Source organism: Gavialis gangeticus, unplaced genomic scaffold, assembly GCF_001723915.1.
Source record: "Gavialis gangeticus isolate Ggan-Ray unplaced genomic scaffold, GavGan_comp1, whole genome shotgun sequence".
NCBI classification, from domain to species: Eukaryota; Metazoa; Chordata; order Crocodylia; family Gavialidae; genus Gavialis; species Gavialis gangeticus.
The window spans coordinates 14,913,531-14,926,438 of NW_017729024.1; the positions used below are offsets into that span (position 1 = coordinate 14,913,531).

General features: G+C 37.4%; 1 protein-coding gene across 6 annotated transcripts in view; it reads left to right on the forward strand.

Annotated features, from left to right (window-relative positions):
• Positions 1-12,908, forward strand: part of TMEM161B (transmembrane protein 161B) — a 133,056-nt gene that overhangs the window by 89,458 nt on the left and 30,690 nt on the right. For 3 of the 6 annotated variants that reach the window (XM_019516915.1, XM_019516914.1, XM_019516920.1), the window contains 3 exons: positions 514-688; positions 1,518-1,614; positions 2,574-3,731. In XM_019516915.1, coding sequence (XP_019372460.1) covers positions 514-688; positions 1,518-1,614; positions 2,574-2,851 — 550 coding nt within the window. In that variant the 3' untranslated portion in view covers positions 2,852-3,731. Of the gene's footprint in view, positions 1-513; positions 689-1,517; positions 1,615-2,573; positions 3,732-12,908 lie in introns of those variants that run through there. The other 3 variants (XM_019516916.1, XM_019516921.1, XM_019516919.1) reach the window with 2 other exon arrangements.

A 12,908-nucleotide genomic window follows, 5' to 3' on the forward strand; every position in this document is an offset into this window, starting at 1 on the left:
AAAATTGTAGTGAGCTTAAACTCAATAGAGAATGTAATATTAAGACTCTTAAATTGTACACGTTTTAGAGTTTCCTGTAAAATTAGAAATGCACTGTTTAACTCGCTTTGCATTTAATCTGGCTGAAGAGCTGCAGGATAAAAACAGACTATTCCAGTTGCTATTTAGAATACACACTACAGAGTTCTAAACCTGGATTTATTTGAAAGATTTCATTATTTGTTTAGTATTCTAGATTGCTTGAATTCTCAGTACTGAAGAGCTAAGTTTTTCTCGTGCAGCCAAGTGGATATGAGAGGCCTAATGCTACGGCATGATTGGAAGTAATAGCTGCTAAGGGTGGGGGTGGGCTTACCTGTAATTGAATATTGTTTACCTGTAAGATGTGTATCTGTTGACTGTGTGTTAAGTATTTCCTTCAGTAGATTTCAAGATTCTGTATAGGTAGTATAAACAAATACATAACACTTAAGTTGAGGATGACCTTTGGAGATTGTTACTCTTTATCCACAGAATGTCAGAAGCTACATTTGATACTCTACGGCTGTGGATTATAATCCTATTGTGTGCTTTACGACTGGCCATGATGCGCAACCATCTGCAAGCCTACCTTAATTTAGCGCAGAAGTGTGTGGATCAGATGAAAAAAGAGGCTGGCAGAATAAGTACAGTTGATCTGCAGAAAATGGTAAATATAATGGAATAAAAATGACAAATGTAGTAAGTGATTCACACGTAGTTAACTCATGTTTTTTGGCCCTGTCCTTATATCCTTCTACAGCACCAGTATTTACATTTTAAAACTATGAAATGGGAGGTTTTCCTGAAATGTAGTTCTTTCCAGAAAGGTACCATACCAGGAGGGAAAAAATGCACAAATCCAGGAAACAACATAATACAAGTCCCATTGTGCCTCTACACAGTCCTTCTTAGTCCTTCTGTTAGATCACCATACCATATCCCTGTCTGAATCTTTTAGTCTATGATCTCTGTCCATTTTACATGTCGCAAATGGTGCAAAACACATGGGGAGATCCAGGAATTGTATTAACTGTGATATGATTAGAAGCCTAAGAAACTTAAATACTTTAATAAACATATTCTTAATATTGTTTTTTTAAAGTGGGCTCAGAGGTAATATTCAGTATATCAAAATGTAGAATACTGAATGATAGTATTTTGTTTGTAAAAGTATAGTGAATATTCTATGTTTTGTTTTGTTTTTCACTGCTTCCATTCATGAGGAAATAACTGATGAATGAATAAGTGCTGTAAGAATTTTGAATTGTTTTAAATTTGAAATTCTTCAATAAGCTTTTTTCTTAAAAGCTGTATTACATGTTAAAAAAGTTGTGAAAAACTTTGGAATGTGGTCTTCCTTGTTAGTATCCTGTTTCTTTAAGCTGCTTAGTTTTACTGATAGTTGCATTTAAATGTTGGCTATAATAATTTATAATACATCAGCTGTCTTAAGCATTCTTGCACACTAAGTCGCTCAAAGATTTTGTTGGTTTCAGGTGGCCCGAGTGTTTTATTACCTCTGTGTAATTGCATTGCAGTATGTGGCACCTCTGGTAATGCTGCTACACACAACTCTGCTATTGAAAACCCTAGGTATGCAAAACTTACTGAATTTTTTCCCTTCCTGTATTATATAAAGCTTTTATTATCTATTAAAGAGAACTAATAAAGCATATGTAGCTAGAAATGAAGAAAGATCTTACATTTTTGACATTGTAGAATGGTTTCAAGCCAAACAGTTTTTATTTTATACTTGAAGTGGTTTTGGAAGCTGTTAATTCCAGTCTGACCTAAAATAGGCAAACAATTTAATGTTACAGATCATGCTGTTGATTATCTTTTTTGAAAAGTTACATACCGTTTTAAAACAAATGCTTCTAATTTTAGGTAAATCTGTTTTGCATATGTAAAATTTGGTAAGAACATTTCACGGACTTCTTGAACATATGTTACAAGTTTCCTTCTGTGTTGATAGAAGGATGAAGTGATGTCAACTCTTCCTGATGAAAGATTAGATATCACTTGCTGCATTACTACACTAAGGGTATAGACATTATCATCAATTATCAAAAGATACTGATGCAAGTTGTTGCAATGTGACTGTTAACTCTTTGTGATCCTGTAATGATGCACGTATGGCAAAACAGTTCCTATTTAATATTGTTTTGTGCAGGGTCAAAGTTAAAAATCCTATTATTAAATGGGGAAATTTGACTGGCTATAGAGCTAACATGATCAATAAAGGATCATGCAGATATAACAATTACACTATAATAGCTGCTGTCCCAGCTAGCAGCTTCCGCTCTCCTTTTTAAAGCAGCTAAAATCTATACATATTCATACCCTAAGATCTCACTTGTTAAATGTAATATTGCAATATGACTCTCTAACTCTTTTTTTTTTTTATAAGTTAAGGTTTGTATTTTTTAACTTTTACATGTGAAGAGTATTGCTGCCCTGTTTATAGAACTGACCAAGGTGCAAAATGCAAGCAAACTAGTTTTGGAATCTACTTGCCATTAACTGGGTTTTTTTTTGTTGCCTTTTAATAGGTAATTACTCCTGGGGCATCTATCCAGAATCTAGCTCTGACTCTCCAATGGAGAACAATCTACTCCCCAATTCAGTTTACTTTGAGTCTCCATCTGCTGATGGAAAGATGAAGGTAACTGTAATACAACTAACCATGGCGTTGGGCAGCTTAAAGAACATTTTCACTCCTCTCCTGTTCCGAGGACTCCTGTCTTTTCTGACATGGTGGATTGCTGCTTGCCTTTTCTCCACAAGCCTTTTTGGGCTTTTCTATCACCAGTACCTGACTGTGGCATGAACTATTTGGCCAAAAAACCAAATAGGAGGTTCAAACCCATGTACCCAAAGGGGGATGAAAGAAAATGGAAGAACGTGTGACAAAAACATATCAGAATTTATTCTTAAATGCTTCCTCTGCATTCTCAGGGTGAATACTGTGATAGTGTTTAAAGTCACATGGGTTTGTGACTTGTGTTATCCAAATGGTAGGTAACTAAGTGCTAAGTTATGGTATTGGAACTATGTCTAACATTCTTTTGTGGGGCAATATTGGAGGTCTAGTTAAAAGGGTAATGCTTGTGAGTACCTTGGTTTCCATTAACACCAAGCCATCCTCAAAACTTTGATTATTAATTTAGTCATTGTCTGCTGACTCTTAAGGTACTGGCAATGCTAATAGTGGCTGTCTGCTAAACAATCTTGAAACTGAGCCATACAATGGAGGAAGAGAAAGTAACTTCTGTTGGAAATGTATTGATCACTTTTCTGGGTGAACAATGAAATAATTCAACAGGACAAAAGAACTACTGTATATTACAGTAAAGGAAGCTGTATAATATTTAGTATAGGAACAAATCCGTGGACTTGGCAAGTATTGCTAAAAAAATGCAGGAATGCTCACGCAGTAAGAGAGGTATTATAAAAATATATATTGTTTCAATCCCTGCAGTCATTTTTAAGTAATGAATGGCCATATGAATCCTTGCAACTACAGTATTGGTGCTAATATTGATCCACAAATTCCATTTGGGTTTTTTAAAATTCATGTTTTCCAGGTAGTGGATAAATTCCATTGAATTCACAAAATAATTTGAGTAGATCATCAACACTGATCAGACTGTTTAAAAGAAACAGTATAGTCCTGCTGACTGGGTGGGTGGGGAGTGTGTGTGTGTGTAAATATATATTATATATTAGATATATAATATATATGAAATCAGTTAAAAGAAATATTGAATCTCTAATATTTTAAATTACTGAATGTATGTTACAGGACAGTGGAACAGGGAAGTGTATGTATCTAGTAGTTTTAAGATTACTTTTGGAATGAAAAATTAAATTCCTTTTGAAAGTTCAGCTGAAAGGGCTATTCATTTTTTGGTGCCTCTTCAAAAGGTACTTTACCTACATTAAAGAACCTTTATTATTTTGGGGGATGAGATCTACTGAAATTGTTAATGCTATCATTCCTGCACTGTATGATGATTTTTGTTAGGTTTTACATGAGTTAGCTTGGCAGTATAGAAATCTCAAACGTCTTTTGGTTCTGTGTATATATTTTCTGTGTACTAGTTTTAAAATTGATACAGTAAGAAGGAGGATGTGTTGTTTTGACAAGTTGTCTTTAATTAGAGTTACACATCCTAAGGATGAAAATCTTGGCTAACAAGCAACTGTAACTTGAAATGGGAAGATAGAGTTGCTGCTTGGGAGTGCTTATAAGATGTCATAGTGTAGCTGTTACCTCTGTTCCTGAAGTGATGCAAGTAAAATAAATCTCTGAGAACTTAATCTGGAATTAAACTGGGTTAAAGTTGCAACAATTTACTACACCTGTATCACTACCACAGTGTCCAGATCCAGTAGTTGCATTGTAATGGTTTATACTGGTATCATTTGATACCAGTATGGTTTATCTTACTATCAATTTATCTTATTACCGTTTACCAATATGGTCCATAACTTTTAAGGAATCAACTAAATAAGTTTTCAATTTTCTGGTGTAATCAGAAACCTAAGATGTAGGCACTTACATGGTGTGAGGTAGCAACCATTTTAATTTTACATAAGGTCACGATGCAGAAAGACTTTTCATAGTTTAAGGAGATGTACATAGAAAGAAAACACTTTTAGGTCCTTTAGGCATGGAAGAAACTGTTAAATATTTAAAATTAAAGTTATATATAGTATAGGAAAACCAATTAGCAAAGAATACAGATAATTAAGAATGTAAGGTAATTACCATCACCCTTCTCTAAAGAATCCTTTTGAAATAATTAAAAAAATATTCATTGGCATTAATTAAACTGCATTTGCTCTTATTGGAACAAAGTTTATAAACTGCTTCTCACCTGTACACCCATACATCCATAGATTATCCTGAAATTACTCGGATGATCCTGTCAGTCCCCTTGATTTTCCTATTTGTAGTTAAGTGCTGAAAGCTTCATTTTTACCCAGACTTTTAATAACCATGGCCTCAGCTGAAGGGCCTAAAGAATATCTGACTCCATAGATTCAAATCTTATGAAATGCACATTCAAATGAACAGTGACTGGTAGGTCTAGTAGTACTGCAAAGTCGCAATTCCAAAGTGTTTGTGGTACACGATTAGCAATGGAATAATAAAATTAACCTTTGAGTGGTCATGATAAATTTTCCAGGGTTAAAACTATTTGGGCAGGGGAGAGAGGGAATCTCTTAATGCTCTTTCATTCTTTCTGCAAACTCAGTGAGAAGCCACATTAGATTATAACACTTATTACAATCTGAGGTGTGGCAATAAAGCACACATATTGAAGGATCTTTCAGAATCCATGAGAAAACAGAATTTCCATCCCTATAGATTTGTTGCTGCCAACAACTTAAGATTAACTAAAACTAAATAAGACTTTGTTTAGCAAAAAGGTAATTAAGTTGGACTTCATGATAACTGCTGTTACAATAACACTGACCAGAGTGATGATGACACATCTGAAGAACCGTGACAGTGACAAATTGAGAAGTGGTCTGCACCCTTATTACTGATTGCAGCCATTGTCTCCTTATTGTTACACGGATTGTAAAGTTTTACAACTGGTCACACTTGGCTCTGGGTGAAAAATAAAGTCTCTTCACTGACTTTATTCACTTAGGCTCTGTGAAGTCAGGGGTATGTCCTATACAAAATGTAGGTAAATCATAAACTTTTTTGGCTTGGAGGGAAAAAAAAAGATTTTTCTGTGCTTCTGAGCAAAACTTATATAGGTAACATTCTATACTGCCCATGAACCTCTTACAGCTGAACAGCTCCCTGAATGAAATGTAAAATCGCTTCTGCTTTATCTTTGTATGGTTGTCTGCCATGCCTGAAAGTGACTGGAAAAGGAAAAAAACAGTGTGCTTTAAAAACAAAATACTGTGCATCTATAGTACATGTCCTGAAGGTTTTAGGAGTATGTGTCTGAAGATATTTTCACAATAGTAGAGGAGAGACAGGTAGCTTATTTTTCTATATTTAAATTTTCTTTGCATCTCGTCCCCTCTTTCCTCTCCACCCTCAAAGTACATTGTGGCTAACTGGAAAGAGAGACATGAAGTAAATGAATCCTGATTGAGAGGGAAAGGATTGTTCAGAGCAGTTAAAATGTGTGGTTTTTATGAATACTGCGATAATTCCTGAGTATTACTTGGGTGAAAAGATACCTTTTGTGTAAAGATTCACCATCCCTGTCCATTCAGTTGACAGGTGTGGCTTGTTACCCTGCAGAGCTGTCTAGAAATGAATTCCCAGTGATTTTACTAAAAGTGTGATTTAAAACAGATTTAGGTAAATTAGTGCAAGTTTGTGTTTTGCTGTTCTAATTCTATTTGAGTGGCTTATTTTGGTTTAGCTTAATCTGCTTTTATAGGATTAAGCTAAACTCAGATAAGACAAGCTAAACACAAACTTGCACTGATTTAACTAAATTGGTTTAAAATCACACCATTAGTTAACATGAGAATTTGTGTGGACATGGACGAGGTTTTGAGACTGGAGCACCCCTCCAGTTAAAGGGGAAAAACAGACAAGAAAAAAAATACTAGGGAAGACCACATTATATAACTTCTGACATTTCTAATCTTAAAAAGAGGTACATATATATATGGCATAAGGGAGAAATCACATACTTATGCGTCCCTTTCCCCTCTTTCCCCCCCAGCATTGAAGGGCACCTTCTAATGCCTTTCAGGTATGCTTTCATGATACTGAAAAAATATTTATTTTAAAGGGTTTGCACAAATTCTATATCTCTTCCTGGCCTGTTTTAAATAAGAATTAGAGGTACTTGGGGATCTTAGTCTGAAGTCAGGACAGCATGTAAAAGACTAACTTGTCCAAAAAAGCGTTGTAAGTTATAGCCTTTTCTGTCCAATGCTCTGAAATGAGATCATAGTTGAACAAGTTAGTCTTGAGGAATTAGCAGATATACAGTAAAGAAAAAAGACATGGCATCAGTGAGAGAATGGAACAGCTTTATGCAGAAAGAAGGGCTTCAGAAGAAAAATTTCTAAGCTCATTTTTGTATAGTGTCATCTAGTGAAAGGATCTAGAACTTGTGAAGAGGAAAGCACTATTGCCGTAATTAGAACGTCAAACTTACCTGCAAGTATATGCTATGCCATCTAGGTCCATGAGCCACTGTGGTTTTAAGCAGCTAACAGAACTTGACTGTATGAGATGGATTAGCTGGGATTTCTATATTCAGTAACCTGTATAAACAGTTGAATGTCTTTATCAGTCACAATTGCCACAGAGTATGCCACTGCTAATTGAGGTCTTTAATAATTTTTAAACATAAATTTATGTGATTATGAAATTTCATTTTATGCGCATAGAACTTACTGATGTCATCATATTGAATCCTTTACTGTTTTCATTTTCAAACTAAGACCAAGTAGAATTTTTCACTTTTTAAACATTTGACTTGCTTTCCATAGAAGAATCTGGCAGGATTTGAAATGCCATTCTTCAGCTTCTTCAACTTAAACATATGTAAACACACAAGTTATCTAAAGGGTCAACTAAATAAAACTCCAGATTTACCTCTGTGCTAAAGACTATCGCCAGTGATTTTAGTGGCCTTGTAGGGAAAAAAACATTTTATTCAAAATGAGAACAAAATGCACAGTAAAAATGAACATCTTGAATGAAAATAATCAATCCAGAAAATATGAACTATATTGTGCTAAGGTTATAGCTGAAGTCAGAATGAAATCTTAGCAGAAGAAGGGAACAGAGCAGGACACTCATTCTAAATCTAATCTTAATGACTATGAATGTTTACTATAATGAATAGGTATGACCTGCATCTGTAGACTATGATTTCTAAATCCCCCAAATAATAAATTTAGGGGGAAATCATAGAATCATAGACAAGTAGGGCTGGAAGGAACCTCCAGAGGTTATCTAGTCCAACAACTTGTCTGTGGCAGGATCATCCCTATCCAAGCCAGCCTATACAATCCATAATCTAAACTCTACATAAGACTCCCATCAAGCCTGACACAACACAGACATAACACTAACCTTCCACAGGTAAAGCAGGGAAACTATGGCAGCCAATGTCTTGCTTCTATAAAAGGTTGTTAATATATGCTCAAGAGATTCCAGGCAGACATGAACATACATAGCTTCTTCAGCCTCTTCTCATATGACTTGCCATCCAAGCCCTTTATTATTTTTCTTGCCTGCCTCTGTACCCTCTTTAAATGGTGGAACACAGAACTGCATGCAATACCCTCAACTTTCTTTGGAGAGGGCACAGGCAACAGAAGTTGCAGCCAAAAATCAGATAAAAGAGCTGTCCCTTTGGCCATGAAGGGTCATAGTGGCTGTCCACACTGCAATGCAACATGCATGCTGCTTCTACTTTGAAAAGGAGAGGTATGCTTCCTGGCTTTGGCAACATATGTGCTGGAGTTTGTGGGAGCCTGTGGTGTACTAGGTCCTCCTCTGAATGCTAGTTTAGAATTCCATCCTTCTGGCTGGGCTGGGAGAAGTTTCACTAGGTCAAAAGTAGGCAACCCCCAGCACACGTGCCAGTGTGACACACAAAGGCGTTTTGCTTGGCATGTGCACATTGCAGTGGACAGCAGGGGAACTGCGAGGGGCCTGATCCTTGTTGTGTCAGTGCAGCCCCAGCCCTTCCCCACTGGTCCACCTTGAGGTGCGTGTACACCTGCTCTCAGCGAGGAGCTGGGGCTCTGTGAACTCAGGTGCAGCTGCTTGCAGCCTCCCTGCAGGTGGCAGGGGCCTTCCCAGAGCCTAGGCTGGCTGTGGCAGGTAGCCGGGAGGCTGCAAGCGGTTGCACTGGGGTCCGTGGAGCCCCAGTTCGGCTTGTTGCTGGCAGCAGGTGCATGCGTGCGTCAGGGCGGATGGTGGGGAAGGAGCTGGGGCTGCATTCCCACAACAAGGATTTGGCCTCTCATGGCTTCCCTAATGTCTGCCCCTGGCTTGCAGGCATCTTACACGTCAAGGTTGCAGGTGTTCTTAGCACCCTGCCCAAAAATGTTGCTGACCCCTGCACTAGGTTGTTTTTGCTTGCTGGTAGATCCTTACAGCATAGGTGAAGATGTTGCCAGATGTTGCTTTTACAGCATCATGTGTGCTGTATTTAACTCTTTTTGCAATAAAGTTTTTTTAAATTGCATTTTTTTCCATAAAATATATAAATGTTAAGACTACATCCTAAGACCCAGATAAAGTTAAACCATAACCACAGTCCTTTTTGAAATCTCCCATTGTTTGCTCTTAGGAGAGTAAGGGTATACTGGTCACTGTTTTAAGGGCCAGTATATGTATTCTTGTAACTTTGTTGTAAACAGAAGTGTTTTTGATGCAAATTATGTAATTTATTTTTACTCTTGATACCATGAAACATTATTTAATTTAATGAATGTCAGTGCCTCCAATTATATATCAAATATATTTATACATTCTAACTTTTTTTTTAAACTTGAAGTCCATATTGATGAACTTCTAACGATTATGCAATTTTATATTTAAGAAAAGCTTGATATTGGTTGTAAATACGAGGCAGTTCTTCAGAGTCCAATTCTAACATAGGGAAGTATGAGGAAGTTATCTGCAGTATCTGAACACAACACTACATTTGTGACTTCGTTAGTTATATAAATTTTTTCAAGCTTCTTACTAGTTACCCAAAAATGGTTATTTTGTAATGATACCATTACTGTATATTTGTAACCTAACTATGTTTTGTGCTTAAAGATTGGGCTTGGCCCTCATTTCCTATGTTCTTTTGTTTGTTATATCCAAGTCTTACATTTTTCAAAGTGTGTGGGTATTTGCACAATTTTGATAAACTAGACAAAAGGACACCAAAAATCCCATTTTAACAATCTTGCATATGCAATTATGATGTGCCAACAAATAGATAACTCCTTCTGTCTGATTTTCCTATAAAAAGTAGACCTTTTCCCACTGTTAACCATCTTACATAACTTTTGTAGATAATTTTTTCCAAAAAAAAAAATACAGGTGAGAAAACAATCTGTAGTTTCAGTAGTAGAAAAAAACTTCTGTTTATTAAGCCAACATAAATTTACAAATCCTATTAAACTGTTTATGCTGAGAAAATCACTTAAGCATGAATTATTGAACTGTATAGGAGTCATTCTCCATATTGAAAATGTTTTCGAAAGTAAACAAGAAACACTGTCCTTTTCTTACTGGAAACTAAACTATGTAAAGTGTTAAATCTTTAAGGTTTGTTGCTCTGTTGCTATTGAGGTAGTTTGCAAAGGGTGTATAAATGTACAGCAATGGTTTTCAACCTTTTTTCATTTGCAGACCCCTAGAAAATTGTGAATGGAGATGCAGACCCCATTGTAAGTGTGGGTATTCACTAGGCCTGTGTGAAGCAGCTAGTATTCGCTTTGGATTTGGATTTGGCTGATTAAGGGGACAGGTGATTCAATTCAGTGATTCAAATCACTATCCTGAATTGATACAGCTGAATCTCCGAATCAGCCAGGTCCATCCCCCCAGCCTGGCAATGGCTGCCTCGCCCAGCACCAGCTCCTGGCACTTGTTAAAAAAAAAAGCCCCAACTTAGCAGGTGCTGCTGGGCAGGGGGGCAATCCCCACTGCAGCATGCTGCATGGAGGGCTCTGCATGAGCCCCCCAGTCACCCCCACCATGGCTGCCCCGCCCACCGCAGCTCCGGCTCTTTAAGAAAAAAAAAAAAACCTGATAAAACCTGTAGACTCACTGTTCCTGCCTGGGACGGTGATCCCTGCTGCCCCATGCTACGTGGGGGGCTCTGCATGAGCCCCCCTGAGGCCACTGCGGGAATGGTGAGTCCAGGAGTTTTCTCGGGTTTTTTTCTTAAAGGGCTGGAGCTGCGTTGTGCAAGTCAGCTGTGGGGGGGCTGGGGGAGCAAGGGGATGGTTGGGCTCATGCAGAGCCCCCCCATGCAGCATGGGGCAGTGGGGGGCAGCAGGGATCACCCCCTGCCCGGCAGCACCTGGTGAGAACCAGGGCTTTTCTTTAAAAGGCCGAGAGCTGAGGCAGGTGGGGCACCCATGGAGGGACAGAGGGAGTGGGCTGGGCAGGGGCTGGAGGCTGGCAGGGGTCCCCCCCAAGGTCCGCTCCCCCAGTCCCCTCTCCACTGCCCCTAGTACTTACCAACTCAGAGTTGGCTGCAGCTATCTGCTGCAGCCACCAGGGCTGCCCGAATCATCAAAGCTCTCCAAATCTTTTCCAAAGATCTTTGAATCGATTCGGACCTTTTAATTGGTCCCCTTTTTCAATTCGGATTTGGAGATTTGGCCACTGAATTGGGCCGAATCTCCTCCGAATTGAACCACCACCTGAAGCTTCGCACAGCCCTAGTATTCACAAACTTTTGATCATAGTCATCTTCTGCGGATGCCTTAGATATAGTACACCAGGCTGAAAACCACTGATGTACAGAATTTGTAAAATCATGCTGATACTGACAACAACGAAGCTTTTATTAAAAATGGAAATAAATAGTGTTAGCAATAGTTTTAAAATATGTATTTGCCAAATGAAAAATGCCAGACCTTATGAGAAATTGTCAAAGTCCTGGCTACATAGGGGGAGGGAGGGAGCATGTTAGTGATTTGGATTTTCAGCTTTAGCAGTGTTAGCAAAGCGGAGGATCCCCGTTTTGAGTCAGCATCTCCACCATTTTAGACAATTATGTCAATTAGATTTGCTCTAAGCAAAGGTGCTTGAAAGAGCATGCTTTCATAATTGTACTACCGAGGCCTCTCAAAAGCTGGAAATACCAGTAAAGCCAAATTTGTGTCAGTAAAATATTTTTATTTTTATGTAATAAAAACTAAAAATAGTTTTATTAAACTTCCATGTGTAGTTTGCAGCCTAAGCAAATAACTTATCCCCTTTCTATTCATGCATGTATATTCTTAATCACATAAATATGGACCTTCTAGAACATTCTGATCTTTTGAAACAGACCTTATTCTAAATCTGTGCCTGTGCCTTTGTTAAACCCACACAGAAGACTATGATTCCATGAGAATTTTTATTTTTATCTTTATCAGTCTATAACACAGATTAAATTTTATCTATATGTAAAATTTATATATATACAAAAATAATGCTTTGGGCAAACAGGATCTTGTCTAAATATGTTTACTTGCCGGTGCACATCTTTTGCTTTAACAATAAGATGTTGCAATATTCCTTACCCTTCCCTTGACCATTCTTTTAAATGAATATCTTAGTTCCTCTAACATTGTCAGCCTTTAAAAGCATTACAATACTGGAAATACCTACTGCAGTGAAAAGACTGGCTCAGACTTGTAGTAGCTTCCCTGACAGTGTTGTTGTGTAGGCCCCAGTCCTGCAAACATGGATATGTGTACCTTTAAACCAGTAAGTAGTCTCATTGGGTTTAAGGAGACTATGCATGTGCTTACATTTTACCATGTCAGTAATTTTTTGCTGGGTTTGAGGCACTAGGTACAAACTGAAGGGTACAGGAGAGCAAGATGGTTATATGGAGTTAAAACAGTGAATCCAAAACAGGAGGCAAATGTTAACTGTTGTACAGTTTTAAATTTTATAGTATTTTTGACAGCAGCCTCAAACTGCTGTAGGGGAAAGGGCTGCTATCTTAACTTTTGATTAGCTTTTATTTTATTAAGAATTATTATACTCTTAATTTAAAGATTTTCAAAAAGTCAAACATAATTGGTCTTACTCAGCAGAAAAATATTAGTGATGAAATAAACATTAGATGCCTAGTGTTGAGTTAATTATTCTGCATGTTAAATGTAAAGTGCTTGTAAATTGAGCTATTTGCATTAAATTAAATCTG